This window comes from Corythoichthys intestinalis, chromosome 21 (genome assembly GCF_030265065.1).
Source record: "Corythoichthys intestinalis isolate RoL2023-P3 chromosome 21, ASM3026506v1, whole genome shotgun sequence".
In the NCBI taxonomy this organism is placed as follows: Eukaryota; Metazoa; Chordata; class Actinopteri; order Syngnathiformes; family Syngnathidae; genus Corythoichthys; species Corythoichthys intestinalis.
The window spans coordinates 16,001,795-16,016,241 of NC_080415.1; the positions used below are offsets into that span (position 1 = coordinate 16,001,795).

A 14,447-nucleotide genomic window follows, 5' to 3' on the forward strand; every position below is an offset into this window, starting at 1 on the left:
GATTGTGGCAATCTAGCTGAAAGGTCAGATTCCTTCAAGATAAAATGGTGGACGGGACTCCAGCGTCATGAAGTCAAAATCACGCAATTCTTGTATGTCATAACCCGGGGACTACCTGTAATATTATGTTAATAATTTTATACATAAGTCGCTCCAGAGTATAATTCGCACCCCTGACCAAACTATGGGGGGAAAAAAAACTGCGACTTATAGTCCGAAACATACGCTAATTTTAATTTCTTTATTCACAGTTGTCTACTTAGTACTCTTTTTCTGCACTTCTGATTAGATGCAAACTGCATTTTGTTGCCCTGTACCTGTACGCGTGCAATAACAATAAAGTTGAATCTGAATGAGTTCACACTGAACAGAGATTGGAAATGGAAGTTGCACCTCCAGCTCCATGTTGGGCAGGATATGGTGGGGCAGCTGCAGGCAGCACTGTCCAATGGCCACGATGGCCTCCAGTTCGCCGCATTGTGCCGCTCGCTCCAAGTGGAACATAGCCGAGTCCTCGTCCCACTGCTCGTCCTTCTCGCAAAAGCGTCCGGCCTCGTGGTAGCGCACCATGGCTAGGTGCACCTGGACATCAGGAATGTTCACAAAACTCGAATAATACACATGCCGATTTAGCTATTTTTTACATGGTTCTCCTCACCTTTCCCAGGATGGACTGACCGATGCGCTTTTGCAGAAGAGAATCGAGTCGTTCAACCTCGGTGGCCACGCAGGATGATCTGTGCACGTGAGCCCGCGATGAGTGAAAGAAGCTCCACTTCTCCTCTGTTAGCTAGGGGGAAAAAACAACATCAACATCCATTAAACAAGCTTTAAACAGCTTTAACAACAACCGCACATCTCAACACACTCACGAAGAAGGCATGGACAGAAGCACACACACGCAAGAAACGCAAGAGGTGGATGGTTGATTTGCCTTTGATTTTTCTCAAAACTCTCATGCTGGATTCATACCATAAGGACAAAAGCTTTAGGACTAGGGGTGGGACATATACAAGGCTCACGATAACGATTATTTCACAATATGCCGATACAACAATTACGATACAACGATTGTGTGCCATTGGCAGCGCCAGACGACCAAGTCCTTTTGACTGTGAGGGGCGAATCGGTCGTCTTGCACTGGCAATGGCAGCCTATGAGTTAAAATAGACCTCTTATTCTAATGGAAAATTTTGGTAGCAACCTGTTACTTTCTTTATTAAACTGTGACATCTTTTTAATATCAAGTATCAGTAAATCAAGGTATCATGATTTACAGTATCATCATGTTGATTAGTGCTGCAACGATTAATCGATTAACTCGAGGAATTCGATTAGCGTCTCATTGAAGTTATTTCAGCCAAAGGGCGTAACACTAGCAACTAGGTGGTAGGGTGTCCTAACTTTTTCCTCTGTTAGAATATGCATTTTTCTTGTAATATTTGGTTTAATGAGTAAAACAATGTTATGTTTTGTTGTTTACCTGCAATTAAAACACTTTGTTTTCCAGAAATAAAGAAAAACAAGATCAGACATTGATATGTGAACATTTCTTAATAAAGAACTGAATATTTAATGAGGTGTCGTAATTTTTTCACGTGACTGTATGTCGATGGGATCGTATGTCAAGGTACCGCTGTATTGTCACACCCGTATTTAGGACAGTTTTTATCAAGACGTGTTAGGGAATTTTTCTGCCACGTTTGAATGAATTCACTGTAAAAGACGCTGAGAGCCGTGACCTCCAACCCGATTGACTTCCTCTAGGACCCAAAACCTTTGTCCGTTTTTAGGCAAAGATTAAATCAATGCTGCCGCTCGGCGGCAACAAAAATCCCCCCTTTGTTGTTAGCTGAGACTGAATTCAAGTTGTAGGAATTTCTTGGCATAGCAACCAGAATCCTCTGGTATGGGAACACAAATGAGGAGTGAATTGTGAGAAAAGACGAGGACACACAAATGAGTGCAAAGAGATGCAAGGGAGAGGTAGTTCAACCCCTCGGGTGATAATTCAATTGATTAAATGTGGCACACCGGCATCTCATATGCTGCTTTACCCGTCTGACACTGTCTTCGTCCGACTCGGAATAATGTCTTTGGTAGCGGTGGCGAGCCTACAGCGTGTCGGGATAAAACATGCATCATAAAACGACTACCATGTTGACAATTCAGAGTAGAATAAACTACAATAGCAGGGTGATTCCAGAATTGGAGGACATTTTGGCTTAAATTTTTTTTGAAAAATAAACCTTCACTTTTCTTATTTTCTGCTACATATTTATTAAAATCAGGTAGGCTAATTAACTATCAATGGCCCTATTAGCTAAGCTCACATATGAAAAATACAATTGTCTTTCGCACTAATGTTAGCTTTCTCTCAGTAGTAGAAGCTAGCTGTTTAGCCAAAGGATGTATTTAAATAAAAAATACATAAATATGTCTCTTATTTTGATCATATACTGTACATATCATCGTTGCATGAGCTCAAGTGAGAAATTCACCCAAGGCTAACTACGTTTAAAAAAATATCAAAAGTAGGAAAAAAAACAAACGGGTCAATGCTATCTTTACCATAAAAACTTAATTGTAAAAAGTTCACGAACAATAATTATATGAAAATTGTATGTTTATTCTCATAATTACAAAAGACAGTAATGAAACAATAATAGCAAAGTAAAAATAAATGTTATCTTGACTGTTTTATTTGAGATTCAATTTGGTCATTGATGGGGTAGAAATGGCATTTTAAAGGGTAGAGAACACTTATTTGGTATTTTAAAAAACATTTTCAAGCATTCAATTCTCATAGTTGTTTTAGATTTGGCCTCATGACAAGTAAATTGACCCAGAAAATTTATGTTTTAGTACTTTGATGGATAGGACGTAAAATGTTCTCCAATTCCGCAATGACCCAGCAGCAGCAGCAACTAACATGCTCAAAAAGATATTCTGACTGTTTAAAAATGGATTAAGAATATGTAAATACATGTATTGATTACATGGCACTATTTACCCCATCTGCGTGGTCGTTGGGGTCCCCCTCACTCCTCCTCTCGCTGGGGTAGCCGCTGTCCCCGCCACTGTCCGACTCCTACATACACAAACCAGTGAAATGTGACATTTCATCTCGCTGAACTCTCCCTCACAAGCTCAAAAGTTCCATTTCATACCCCGTGTTCCCCTGCATTGTCCAGTCTTTCGTGTTCATACATTCCAGTAAAGGATAAACCTGTAAAAATGAAATAATGCAATACAATCATGTGACACCCAATAATCGTTCTGCTGTGAATTTGAATGAGTTTACCACTACTAGATGTCCAATCCATATAGACGCTAGCAGCGAATGAGTGTCTGTTCATTCAGACATTGTCAGCAATGACTTCAAAAAATAAAATTTGTTTTTCTACTGGCCAAGATGCACCCCACCATCAGTTAGTTTATCACTAGGAGGAGGGAAGCAAATAAACGTTTGTTCATTCGCTGCCAACCTCCCCACTTCAAATGGATTGGACGTCTATAGCTGTGAAAGGTAGAAAATGAGTTAGGCAGTGTCTGACCAAGCCACGATAGCAATTCATTTCAAGTGAGCATGCATAAATTTAGTATTGAAAGAAATAAAATCACATAGTCACATGACAGAAAACACTCTGGTGACTTGAAGTTCCGATCTGAGACCCAATTTAGCAACTTTCAAAATTGTCCGATATGCACATGTGATACATCATTGGAAAGCTCAAAATCTCAATTTTCTGGAGGAAGAAAAATTTTGAACAGCAGGGCATTTAAAAAAAAAAAAAATTTTTTTTTTTTAATTAGACAGCAAAACTATCTGGAGGTGAGCGCACCTGAGAGCAGAATTACAGACGCCATGAATTTAAATAGAGATATTATATCGCGCACTTATTTACCTTGTTTCGATCCAAAAACTCCATGTAGCATGTATCACCGAGTGTAAACACACAGCTGTGAATGGCCACAGCTGGATTTTTATAGGTGAAACATGGTAATATAACAAGGGTCGCGATGCAGAAATCGCAGACATCAAGGAGTGGTCGAGATTTTCTTTTTCATATATTTACCTTTTTAAAAGTTTTTTTTTCCAATTTTTCTTTGTTGGATCGATTATTTATCATCTAACTTACCGGAAAAAATGCGACAGAAACAAAAAAAATACAATTAAGCGATAGTTGTGAGGTACATATCCGTCACGTTTTTACAGACACCATTTTTTTCATTGTGACATAATTTGTTTAAAAGTTTAAAACATGCGAGTAAATAATTTTTTTAAGTCGTTTTTTTTTTTTTTTTTTAAATAATGAAATATTAGATATGAAATGATGATTCTAAGATAAAAATGACAGACATTTTGAACTAATTATCTTCGTTATATGGCTGGGATGAAACAAAAGCTGTTGCGCGACGTCTGTAAACGGGCTTACAGGGTAAAACAGGCAAATTAAAAATAGTTCGGTGGCTTAATCGCCATAAATCTGCTATGGCAGCATGTAGACATATTGTTCTCTCAAACACAACAGTTGTTTTGGCTTAAAATACAGCAGTTTATTTTAAAGAGGGGTGCAAGAGCAGAAAATGCTTTTTCAATCTTGTCTGTGTTTTCCGCCACATGTATTTGCACCCCTTGTGATTTTGTAACACCCACTTAGAAATCTTAATTAGATGCATCTCCACTCATAAAGACATAATCTAAAAAAAAAAAAAATCCAGGAATCACATTGTAGGATTTTTTTTTTTTTAATAATTTGCAGTATTGGTAATTTACAGGGGTTCATAAGTATTTGTACTCCTGAGAATCAGCAGTAATTATGACACTCAAAGAGTTGTCGGTCTACCTTAAAAAAAAAAAGTCCACCTTTACCCCTTGAGTAAACCCCACCGTTTGAGCTCAATATTGTCACATATGCACCCCACAGTCAGTCATAATCCAGCTGCAACCGTGGGCAAGACCAGAGAGCTTTCTAAAGACAGCAGAAAAAAAATTGTTTAGCTCCACAAAGCTGGAAAAAGCTATGGGACAATTGGAAGGCAGCTTGGTGAGAATAAATCCACAGGTGCATTGGTAGAAAATGGAAAGGGCTAAACATGACTGATAACATGACCTCGGATTGGGGCTCCATGTAAAATGCCTCCACATGGGGCCTCACTCATGATGAGAAAAGTGTAGGCTCAGCCTGGAACTACACGGTAGGAGCTGGTCGATAACCTGAAGAGAGCTGGATGCACAGTTTCAAATGCTACTGTCAGTAGAACACTATGGTGCAACTGTTTAAAATCATGTATTGCTCAGAAGACTCCCCTTTTAAAGCCAGAACATGTGAAGGCCCCTCTGAAGCTTGCCAGGGACCTGAATGATGCAGATGGGTCATGGGAGAAAGTCATGTGGTCAGATGAGACCAAAGTAGAACTTTTTGGTGCAAACTTTACTCTTTGTGTGTGAAGGAAAAAGAACAATGCGTGCAATCCCAAGAACACCAACCCCACTGTAAAGTATGGGGATGGAAACCTCATGCTTTCGGGCTGCTTTTCGGCAAAGGGAACAGGACGACTGCAATGTATAAAGCAGACAATGAATGGTGAAATGTATTGTCAAATTTCGAGCCACAACCTCCTTCCCTCAGTCAGAGACTTGAAGGTGATTTGGGGCTGGATCTTCCAACATGACAATGATCCGAAGCACATAGTCAAGCTGACCAAAGAGTGGCTGCGTAAAAAAGCATATCAAAGTGGCATAGCCAGTCTCCAGACATCAATCCAATAGAAAATCTTTGGAAGGAACTGAAACTTCGTGTTTCTCAACAACAGCCTCGAAACCTGACAGATCTAGATAAGATTTGTGTGGAGGAACGGGCCAAAATCCCTGTTTTCATATGTGAATACCTGGTGAAGAACTACATAAAGCCTCTGACCTTAGTCATTGCAAACAAAGGCTTCTGCACTAAATATTTCCACTGATTTTCTTAGGGGTACAAATACTTATAAACCCCAGTAAATTACAAATAAATTTTTGAAAAATCATACAATGTGAGTTCCGGATTTTTTTTTGATTATGTCTCTATAAGTGGAAATGCATCTATTATTGAAATGTCAGACCTCTACCTATTTTCTAAGTGGGTGAACTTCACAAAATCACAAGGGGGGTGTAAATCCTTCTGCTCCTCACTGTAGCTCGGTGTCAGAATCGGTATCGGGAGCTCAAAAATTGTATCGGTGCAATACTAAAACCGTCAATATTAATGTGATATAAAATAATAAAATATTCAAATGCCAGTTTTATTTAACTTACTGGCTGCCACTGACAGATATCCAAACCATTTAAAGTGGGAGGCTGGCAGCGAACGTCTACTAGTGATAAACTCATTTCATTTCACTCATTCACAGCTGAATAATGAAAACAGCCACAAGATTGGACGTCTATTGTAAACGAATGTGGGAAATGATTATAAAATATAAAGATGTATAGCGCTGTCAATGGCAGCCAAGGAGTTAACCCTCGTATTGTGTTAGGGTCAGAATTGACCTGTTTTCAAATTTTCATATGCAGAAATCAATGGTACTTTAAACTTCAAAATGGTTCAATCTTGACCCGTAAACAATATACTGCAAAGGTTTAGTATTTTCAGGCCAAGTTAATTTACAGATCAAATTTAATTCACTAGCAAAAATATGGGCTGATTTCTAACACAAAACAAGGGTTAAGTAGTGTCTGGCCAGGCCATGATACAATTAAATTTCCTTTCATTTTCTACTTCATTAAGTTAGCATACACACCAGCCGGAGACCTCGCCAAGCCATGAGGCGCCACCAGAGGGGAGCACGGCACCGAGTCCACGTCGCTCATGCTCTCGTCCACCGACGACGTCTCGGACAGGCGGGACAGCAGCGGCGGCACCCGGCTGCCGGACATGGTACGGACGCGGGGGGAACCGCACTGCTCCTCACAGCCCCTCAGCACAGTCTTTGCTGATTTCTAACGGGGAAAGGAAAGAAATGTCAGAAAGGGAAGACGGAAGGTATGACGAGGCAAGGTGGGATTACCAACCAACAGTTTGTTGGTGCAGTCCAGCTGCTGCCTCTCGGCCGGGGACAGATCAAAAGGCGTCAGACCCATGCTTTTGCAGATCTTGTTACACAAGTGGGAGTGGAAGAAAAGCGCCATGCCTCGTACACCTGATGACACCAAAATTACAGTATGACTTTACTGCGAAAGTACGCATTATTACACAACAAAAGAAGATACGTACCCAGATTCCCGTCGCCAAAATCAGTTCCCCTATCTGTGTGAATCTGCGGGTCGGTGTAAAGATCACCTACGCCCTGGATGTCCACCACAATCAGTTGATGGCCCGAACGCTCAAAACTGAAGTGGCTGAATGCCTGATGGATATAAGACAACAAACTACTTTGCAGGAGTTGAACATTTTTGCTGAAATGTTAACATAGACATGAAGTGCTTCTGCTGTTACATCATTTCCCCAAAATTGAATAGATTCATTATTTCCTAATGGATATTTTTCCAAAAACAACCCACCATGGCAATATAAAAGTATTTAACGTTCTGATTCTTAAGATGTTTAAAATGTATGAAAGCAATTATACATACATACGTATTCACAGTTTTTACGCAATACTTTTTGGAACGATGCTGCAACATAAAACGATGGAAAAGATGAAGCACTACAAAAACTATGAGACAGATATTAGATGAGATTGAAATACATTTGACATTGTGATGTGTCTCAAAAATATTGATCAAAGACTATGAAAACAACACAAATAGAGTATCTTAGTTTGTTTTTAGTACATTTTTAAGGAGGAACAACCTATATGTATATTTTTTTGATGATGAGGAGGCAGTAATTTAACAAAAAGTGACGTACTGTACATACTTTCCAAATACGCTTCACAAGAAAAACATTCAAAGGGTTTATTTGTACTGTATTTTCTGCACTATAAGGCACACCAAAAAGCTTTGTATTTTCTCAAAACCCAACTGCTCTATAATCCAAGGAGCTTTATATGTGGATCACTATTGGTTAATCATGGCACGAAATTCCCTTCAGCGCAGCTCCACCTAGTGGATGCATAATGCAACCCAAACCACTACTACTACTACTACTACACCTTATAATGCGGTGCGACCTGTATATGAAAACAGTTTTAAAATAGGCCATTCATTGAGGGCGCGCCTTATACTCCAATGCGCCTTATACAGCGAATAATGCAATACATACATTTCTTAAAATTGATATACTCGAATAATTCAAGTAACTCGATTTTAAAAATCGATGGAGGAATTTTCCCTGCCTCGCGTAATCATTTAAATTTGCCAGCTCTAAGCATGCCGTTTTGCCCGACTACTTTTGATGCGCGACGTGAGTACAGGAAGAAGACAGAGGCGGCGGATATATTTGATTTCAATGATGATGACGATTTGAATGATGATATATTCGATGAATATAGAGGTAATGACGAAGAAGCCAACGAAAGCGTAGAGAAAGGCACCAAGAAAAAAGCAGAAAATGTCAAAAGTGTAGGAGCATTTCAAGCTGGACACCAAGGCGAACACTGTTTCATGTATTCACTGTAAGACAGCGCTTGCATAACAGTACAGCACGTCTTCAATGCTGCAGCTCCACCGAGGGCACCGCGTTTACTCCAAGAGCGGAGGAGCAATACTCGGGACAAGGTAAAATTAAGTTAACATAGCGCTAATAAATAAGATTAACATTACTGTACCTTGCTAACGTAACGTTAGCCCTGCAAAGGGCTATGTTTCAATCAATTACGACAACTGCTGATGTGTGGCTAACGTGTCTTTCATACAGGCTTTATTTAAACTGTAAAAACACCGCGCTGTAGAGTGATGAGAGTGTAAAATAAAATAAATAAATAAATAAAGCCAACTGTCAATTTTAGCTCTGTAGTCATTGATGGATAAAAGACCAAGTAGTAATGGGGCCTAATGTGCTCCAATACAACAGGTATCATCATTTATTTTGAACACCGCAAAAACTAATAATAATCTTATTAGGACAATTATTTAGACTAATTTAATACTTATTTAGAACTTAAAAATAGCTAGACATAAATGGAAATTCAATTGAAACAGGTAGGAAAAACACCTAGCTTTTAAGTTATGTGTGTTATCAAGCGTAATGACATTTTTTGGTAAGAAATAATATCTTATAAAGTTAGTTTTTCGAGTGAAAGCAGATGCAATTGTTGGCTGTTTTCAACAATTTACATCTAAAATAAAGACATTGTCTAAAAATGGTTCAATATTAGGTGAAATGTCTTGTTTTTTTTTTATGTATATTTATAATTGCTCTTTACCTAAAAAAAAAAAAAAAAAGTGTTTTATCCGATTAATCGATGGAATTTTCAGTGTAATACTCGATTACTAAAATATTCAATAGCTGCAGCCCTAAAAAAAACAGTAAAAGATTTTCCATAAGTATCAACAATTTACCTGCGGCGTCAGTCTGATGTTGTCGTCCCGCACAAATCCCGAGTTGGAGTTGTACTTAATGTACTTGCCCTCGATGTAATGCTCTAGGTGAAAGAGCGGTTTGCCCGGCCTTTGGTTCATCTCCAACACGCACATCTGCATGATGTCCACCTGACCCACACGTTTCCATCCATTTCCAAATGTTACGACTCGTCTTCCGGTTCAAATCTGATACGTGGACAGGTCAGGTATACCTGTTTGGGAGGCCTGTGGCGGTTGAACTCCTCACCCCAGAGTTTGGCCTCCATCTGTAAGCGGACGTCCTCGAAGTAGACGCTTCTGTCCACGGTCTCCATGTAGCGCTTGGCCACATAGTTGGAAGCCGACTTCCAGTTGCTGCTATGTGAGAAGCTTGAAAGCTTTTTCCTAGAAAGAGCATTGGAAACAATCTTTGGTGTACATTGTCGATTCGCATTATAACATTTGGGAATTCTTTTTGTTGCAGGAATAATTTCTTTAGATGGTCGTTTTATTGCCTGTTGGATGACATTACCACCATCTGTTCCAAATAGTTTTTTAGCATGAGGAGGGAAGATCCCTGCCTCATGCAAAAAAAAAATCCACGAAGCATATTTCTGGGTATTAATCAACACCATGTAAGGAAGTGTTAAGACGCATGGGTCACGAGAGCAAGACAAAGCCTCTCAACACAAACACTGGAACTCTCTAAGGAAATAGTTTAACTTACGTTCTGAAGCACTCCCTCATGGCTCCTCTCCCAAAGGGCTGTGTAAGAGATAAAGATAGCCGACCTTAAATAGAACCTACAGTATATTGCAACAGTTTCAGGCCCAAATGAATGTTAATACCTGTGCAGCCATCTTGATGTGGACCTGGTCTTGGCCCCACTCGCCTGTGACAGCATTATACCTGCAATTAATTCAAAATGTTGACTCATGTTAAACTCATTTTTTGCAGAAAACCAGCACTTTACATAAAAAAAAAATAATAAAACACACTGAAACAAGCAGACAACAATCAAAAACCATGTATTTTCCGATTTTATCCTTTATTTTAAAAAAATGAAAAACTATTTATTCAATATTTTAAGAAAAAAGATGCAGAAAAACATTAACTAAAATTATGACAGATTTTTTTTTTAACAAGGTGTATTTATTTTGTATACTAAAAATTGCTGGTAGGTGTTATGTCCATCCATCCATTTTCTCCCGCTTTTCTTAGGTCGGGTCGCGGGGGCAGCAGCTTAAGAATGGAAGCCCGGACTTCCTTCTCCCCAGTCACTTCATCCAGCTCTTCTTGGTGGATCCCAAAGCATTCCTAGGACACGCTTGGGAGACTGTCCTTGGTCGGCCTCGTGGCCTCCTCCCCGTGGGACGTGCTCGGAACACCACTCCAGGGAGGCGCCCCGGAGGCATCTTAATCAGATGCCCGAGCAGCCTCATCTGGCTCCTCTCGATGCGGAGGAGCGGACGCTCTACTCCGAGCCGCTCCCGGATGACCGAGCTTCTGACCTGATCAGTAGGGGGAGGGCCCAGACACCCTTCTGAGCAGGCATGTGCCGGTATGAGATTCTGACGGTATGATAACCTTCAGCATAAATATCACGGTTTCTCGGTATTGCAATTACAGCTCTAAAATGTTTTAAGTTGAGATATCTGGGTTTTAAAAAAAAAACGACAAAAAAAAAAAAAACAAACAAAAAAAACGTTTTTCCATTGAACAGGATTTTTATTTTTCAAAAAATATTAGCAAATTGGAATATAAGTATAATGCGAAGTTAAAATTAACTAAATAAATAACAAATATTCTAAATAAAATGAAAATAAATGCAGTCCTTTAGGTGAGCGTAAACCCACAGCCACAGCTTAACATTACGTATTAACATCAGAACAAAAATAATTAAAATATTTTCTATGAAAAATACGTGTGTATGACTCGTATCATATTTACATTATAACACATTTACATGTTTAGCCACCGCTAGACACACTAAACACGCTGGAGTTTACTCTAGTAGCTGGTGGGAAACATTCATGATAGTGTTTACCAACCTTTAATTTGTATAAATAGGAAATCATATTGGAGGTATTGCCTCCTCGACTGCAACCCTCCGCAAACATGTTTTACATATCGGTTGGCCCTCCTCCTCTAAGCCGCGGCCATCTGTAACTTTTCTGTAGCCGAAGTATTTCCATACCAGCGATTTCATTTTCTTCAATGGGGGGGTTCAGGAGTTCCACCTCCTCCAGCCATCGTGTGGCACAGCTGACTCACTGACACTGAGCAACAACCGGTGAGGGAGGGTTGAGCCTTGCAGCTGCAGCTGCAAGTGAGGGATTTCTCCCTGCATTTATGGTACATAAAAAATAGATAATGCCTTCGGGACGGTATGACAGAAATTTTTTTCAGTTTTGAAACCGTGATGTTTTCATACCATGGTATACCTTGAAACCGGTAATCAGCACATGCCTACTTAGGAGGAAACTGCTTTCGGTCACTTGTATCCGGGATCTTGTTCTTTCGGTCACGGCCCACAGCTCGTGGCCATAGGTGAGGGTAGGAATATAGATCAACCGATAAATAGAGTAGAGCTGTCCCGACTAGTCGACATAGTCGACGCCATCGATGACGTAAATCCGTCGACGACCACAACATCCCGTCGACGGTTAATGAAGGGTTAAAAATATATATGCGTGGAAAGTTCAGAATGTCGGATGCTCTGTATGCAAGTGGGAAAAGCAGCACAAAGCCAAAAAAAGCGCACCAGAGTGTCCAAAACATTGACTTATTTCAAAGAAACAAAGGAGGGTACACACTTCTGTCCTGTCTCTTCAATGCCAAGCTTGGCTGCACGTCGGCCGTGAATAAACACCTCAAGTGCCGTCACCTTACTAAATAATGATGTTTCATTGACAATGGGCCTATATAAGTGCTATTAGTATTGTTCTTAATGCTAATTGAAAGGTTTATTTAATGTTATGGTTTATTTTATGGTATAGAAAATTACATAAGGTTAAAAGGTCATAAATATATACAGTATCAGGGGTCGCGTTAACCGGATATTTTCCGTCGTTGACCGTTTTTTTAAAACGGTGACGGAAAAAACTGAAGTCCGCCCGTCATTTTGACAGGTTGCAATTCACACCCCAGACCACAGGGTGGCGAGTTAGCATATTAATTAGCTATTGTCTCTCTTAATGCATGACGTCGTTGGCTATTCTGTCAGAATATTGTAGCGTCACCGGGGTCTGGCGGCAGCACCGTGATTGACACATCAACGCGAGGTTCTTATTGGTGCACCCGGTGTGCCAGCGCGTGATCCAATTGGTGGACTAGATTGCCGCCTGTGTATAGACAAGTTTTCGAGGTACCGGTTTACTTCCTTATGTCTTCCTTCCCCTTCCGTTTCCGCCTGTTTACCATTGAAGTCAATGGCGGTGGAATCGAAGTTGGAAGGTCTTTATACAAGATCCCGGGAATGTTATTTTGATGTAGGCGGGTGGAGAACCAAGCCAAGGCCTCCATGCTTCGTACCATGTCGATTTCCAAACCATGGGTGCTCGTACTCGTCATACAGGAGGGACGGAAGGAGATGTACAAAACTGACAGCTCCTGCAGTCATGCCCCCGCTGTTATGGAAGGTAATGTGCTCTAAAAATACGAAACCTAAAATCTGGCGCATGAAACGACTTGTTGCCTTTGCTATTGATATTACGATGATGATTGTAATTACGAAGTTTAATTGTTTTTACAACAACTAGCTTCTGCTACTTCTGCTATTCGCCTGTTGCTAATCGTGTATGCACCGCATAAATCCAAGTGTTACAAGTTTTTATTCGTTTGTTTACAGCTGGGAAACGCTGTTATAAAAGGGAAGACAACTTGACTTGTACGTTGATGGACATATATCGAATATATATCGTTTGCGTTCCACAATGATGATGACAGCTCGACTCCCGGGAGAGGCCGAGAGAGAGGCAGGAATTGTGACAGACTGTGGTTCGCCGGGAACGCCGTGATCCAACTACGAACTTGTGAACGGCAGCATCTTTAAATATATGCTATTGGAGCTGGAATTACCGAGGACGGGAAAAAAGCACATCTAAATGCCGCCGAGGGCCTCCGTGATGTCGCTATTTGTTCACGAGGCTCCGGAGCTCTGCGGTCTGATATCACATTCTCGTATGCTATTTTTGCAATACTTTTATAAATGTGATTTATTGACCTGTTTTGGAGTGCACCAATCGTTTTTAAAAAAAACAAGAAATGGAATCATGTCTAAATGTTTTATTGCGATCAATGCCTGCAATAAAAAAAAAAAAAAGAATAACATACTATCTGTGTTAACATCATATGTACATAACCTTGTAGCATTTCCTTGTAACAAAACAATCCATGTCAGCCCTTCTGCAGTCGGCAAATGTAATATAACTTGTAATTTCACCACATTTTGGTCACTAATGGCCGTAGTATCAATCCGTTCCTCACGTTAACACAGGCTGACCGTTGTTAATAATTTTGTCCACGAATGATCAACGACGTGACACGAACTGCTATCCAATCTCATCTACGTGTCATCTAGGTCGTGCTGAATCAATTTTTGAAGATTCCATGGGTTGCTCTGGCTTGATTTCGTAGTTTTATCGTCGTCAATACACTGCTAATACACTGCTACTCAACCGGACCGGAAGTGCGAAGCAGACATTTTCCTAGATGGCGGCGCCCATATTTCGCTCAGGAAACTTGTCTATAGACCCCAATCACATGACGTCACAACTCCGCCCCCTGACTGGAGCAGCCATATTGTCCGTCAGCTCGTCGTGTTTACACATTACCGCTACGTACATGCCTCCTATTACGGCGTGTTTTTCTGCTCGTTAACATTAATAATCAAAATGGTGAAGGCGTGTGTGGCGGTCGGTTGCAGTAACAGAGAAGATAGACGGAGAGACTTGAAGTT

At 40.3% G+C, this 14,447-nt stretch overlaps 1 protein-coding gene across 7 annotated transcripts in view; it reads right to left on the reverse strand.

Annotated features, from left to right (window-relative positions):
* The window catches only part of eef2k (eukaryotic elongation factor 2 kinase), a 29,426-nt gene that overhangs the window by 3,195 nt on the left and 11,784 nt on the right, over positions 1 to 14,447 (reverse strand). For 5 of the 7 annotated variants that reach the window (XM_057826503.1, XM_057826502.1, XM_057826501.1 and 2 more), the window contains 12 exons: positions 10,336 to 10,396; positions 10,215 to 10,252; positions 9,721 to 9,892; positions 9,488 to 9,637; positions 7,260 to 7,392; positions 7,058 to 7,185; positions 6,787 to 6,985; positions 3,171 to 3,229; positions 3,014 to 3,091; positions 2,058 to 2,114; positions 659 to 790; positions 394 to 582 (listed from right to left, as the gene is read on the reverse strand). In XM_057826503.1, the coding sequence (XP_057682486.1) occupies positions 394 to 582; positions 659 to 790; positions 2,058 to 2,114; positions 3,014 to 3,091; positions 3,171 to 3,229; positions 6,787 to 6,985; positions 7,058 to 7,185; positions 7,260 to 7,392; positions 9,488 to 9,637; positions 9,721 to 9,892; positions 10,215 to 10,252; positions 10,336 to 10,396 (1,396 nt within the window). The remainder of the gene's footprint in view (positions 1 to 393; positions 583 to 658; positions 791 to 2,057; positions 2,115 to 3,013; positions 3,092 to 3,170; positions 3,230 to 6,786; positions 6,986 to 7,057; positions 7,186 to 7,259; positions 7,393 to 9,487; positions 9,638 to 9,720; positions 9,893 to 10,214; positions 10,253 to 10,335; positions 10,397 to 14,447) is intronic. The other 2 variants (XM_057826505.1, XM_057826504.1) reach the window with 1 other exon arrangement.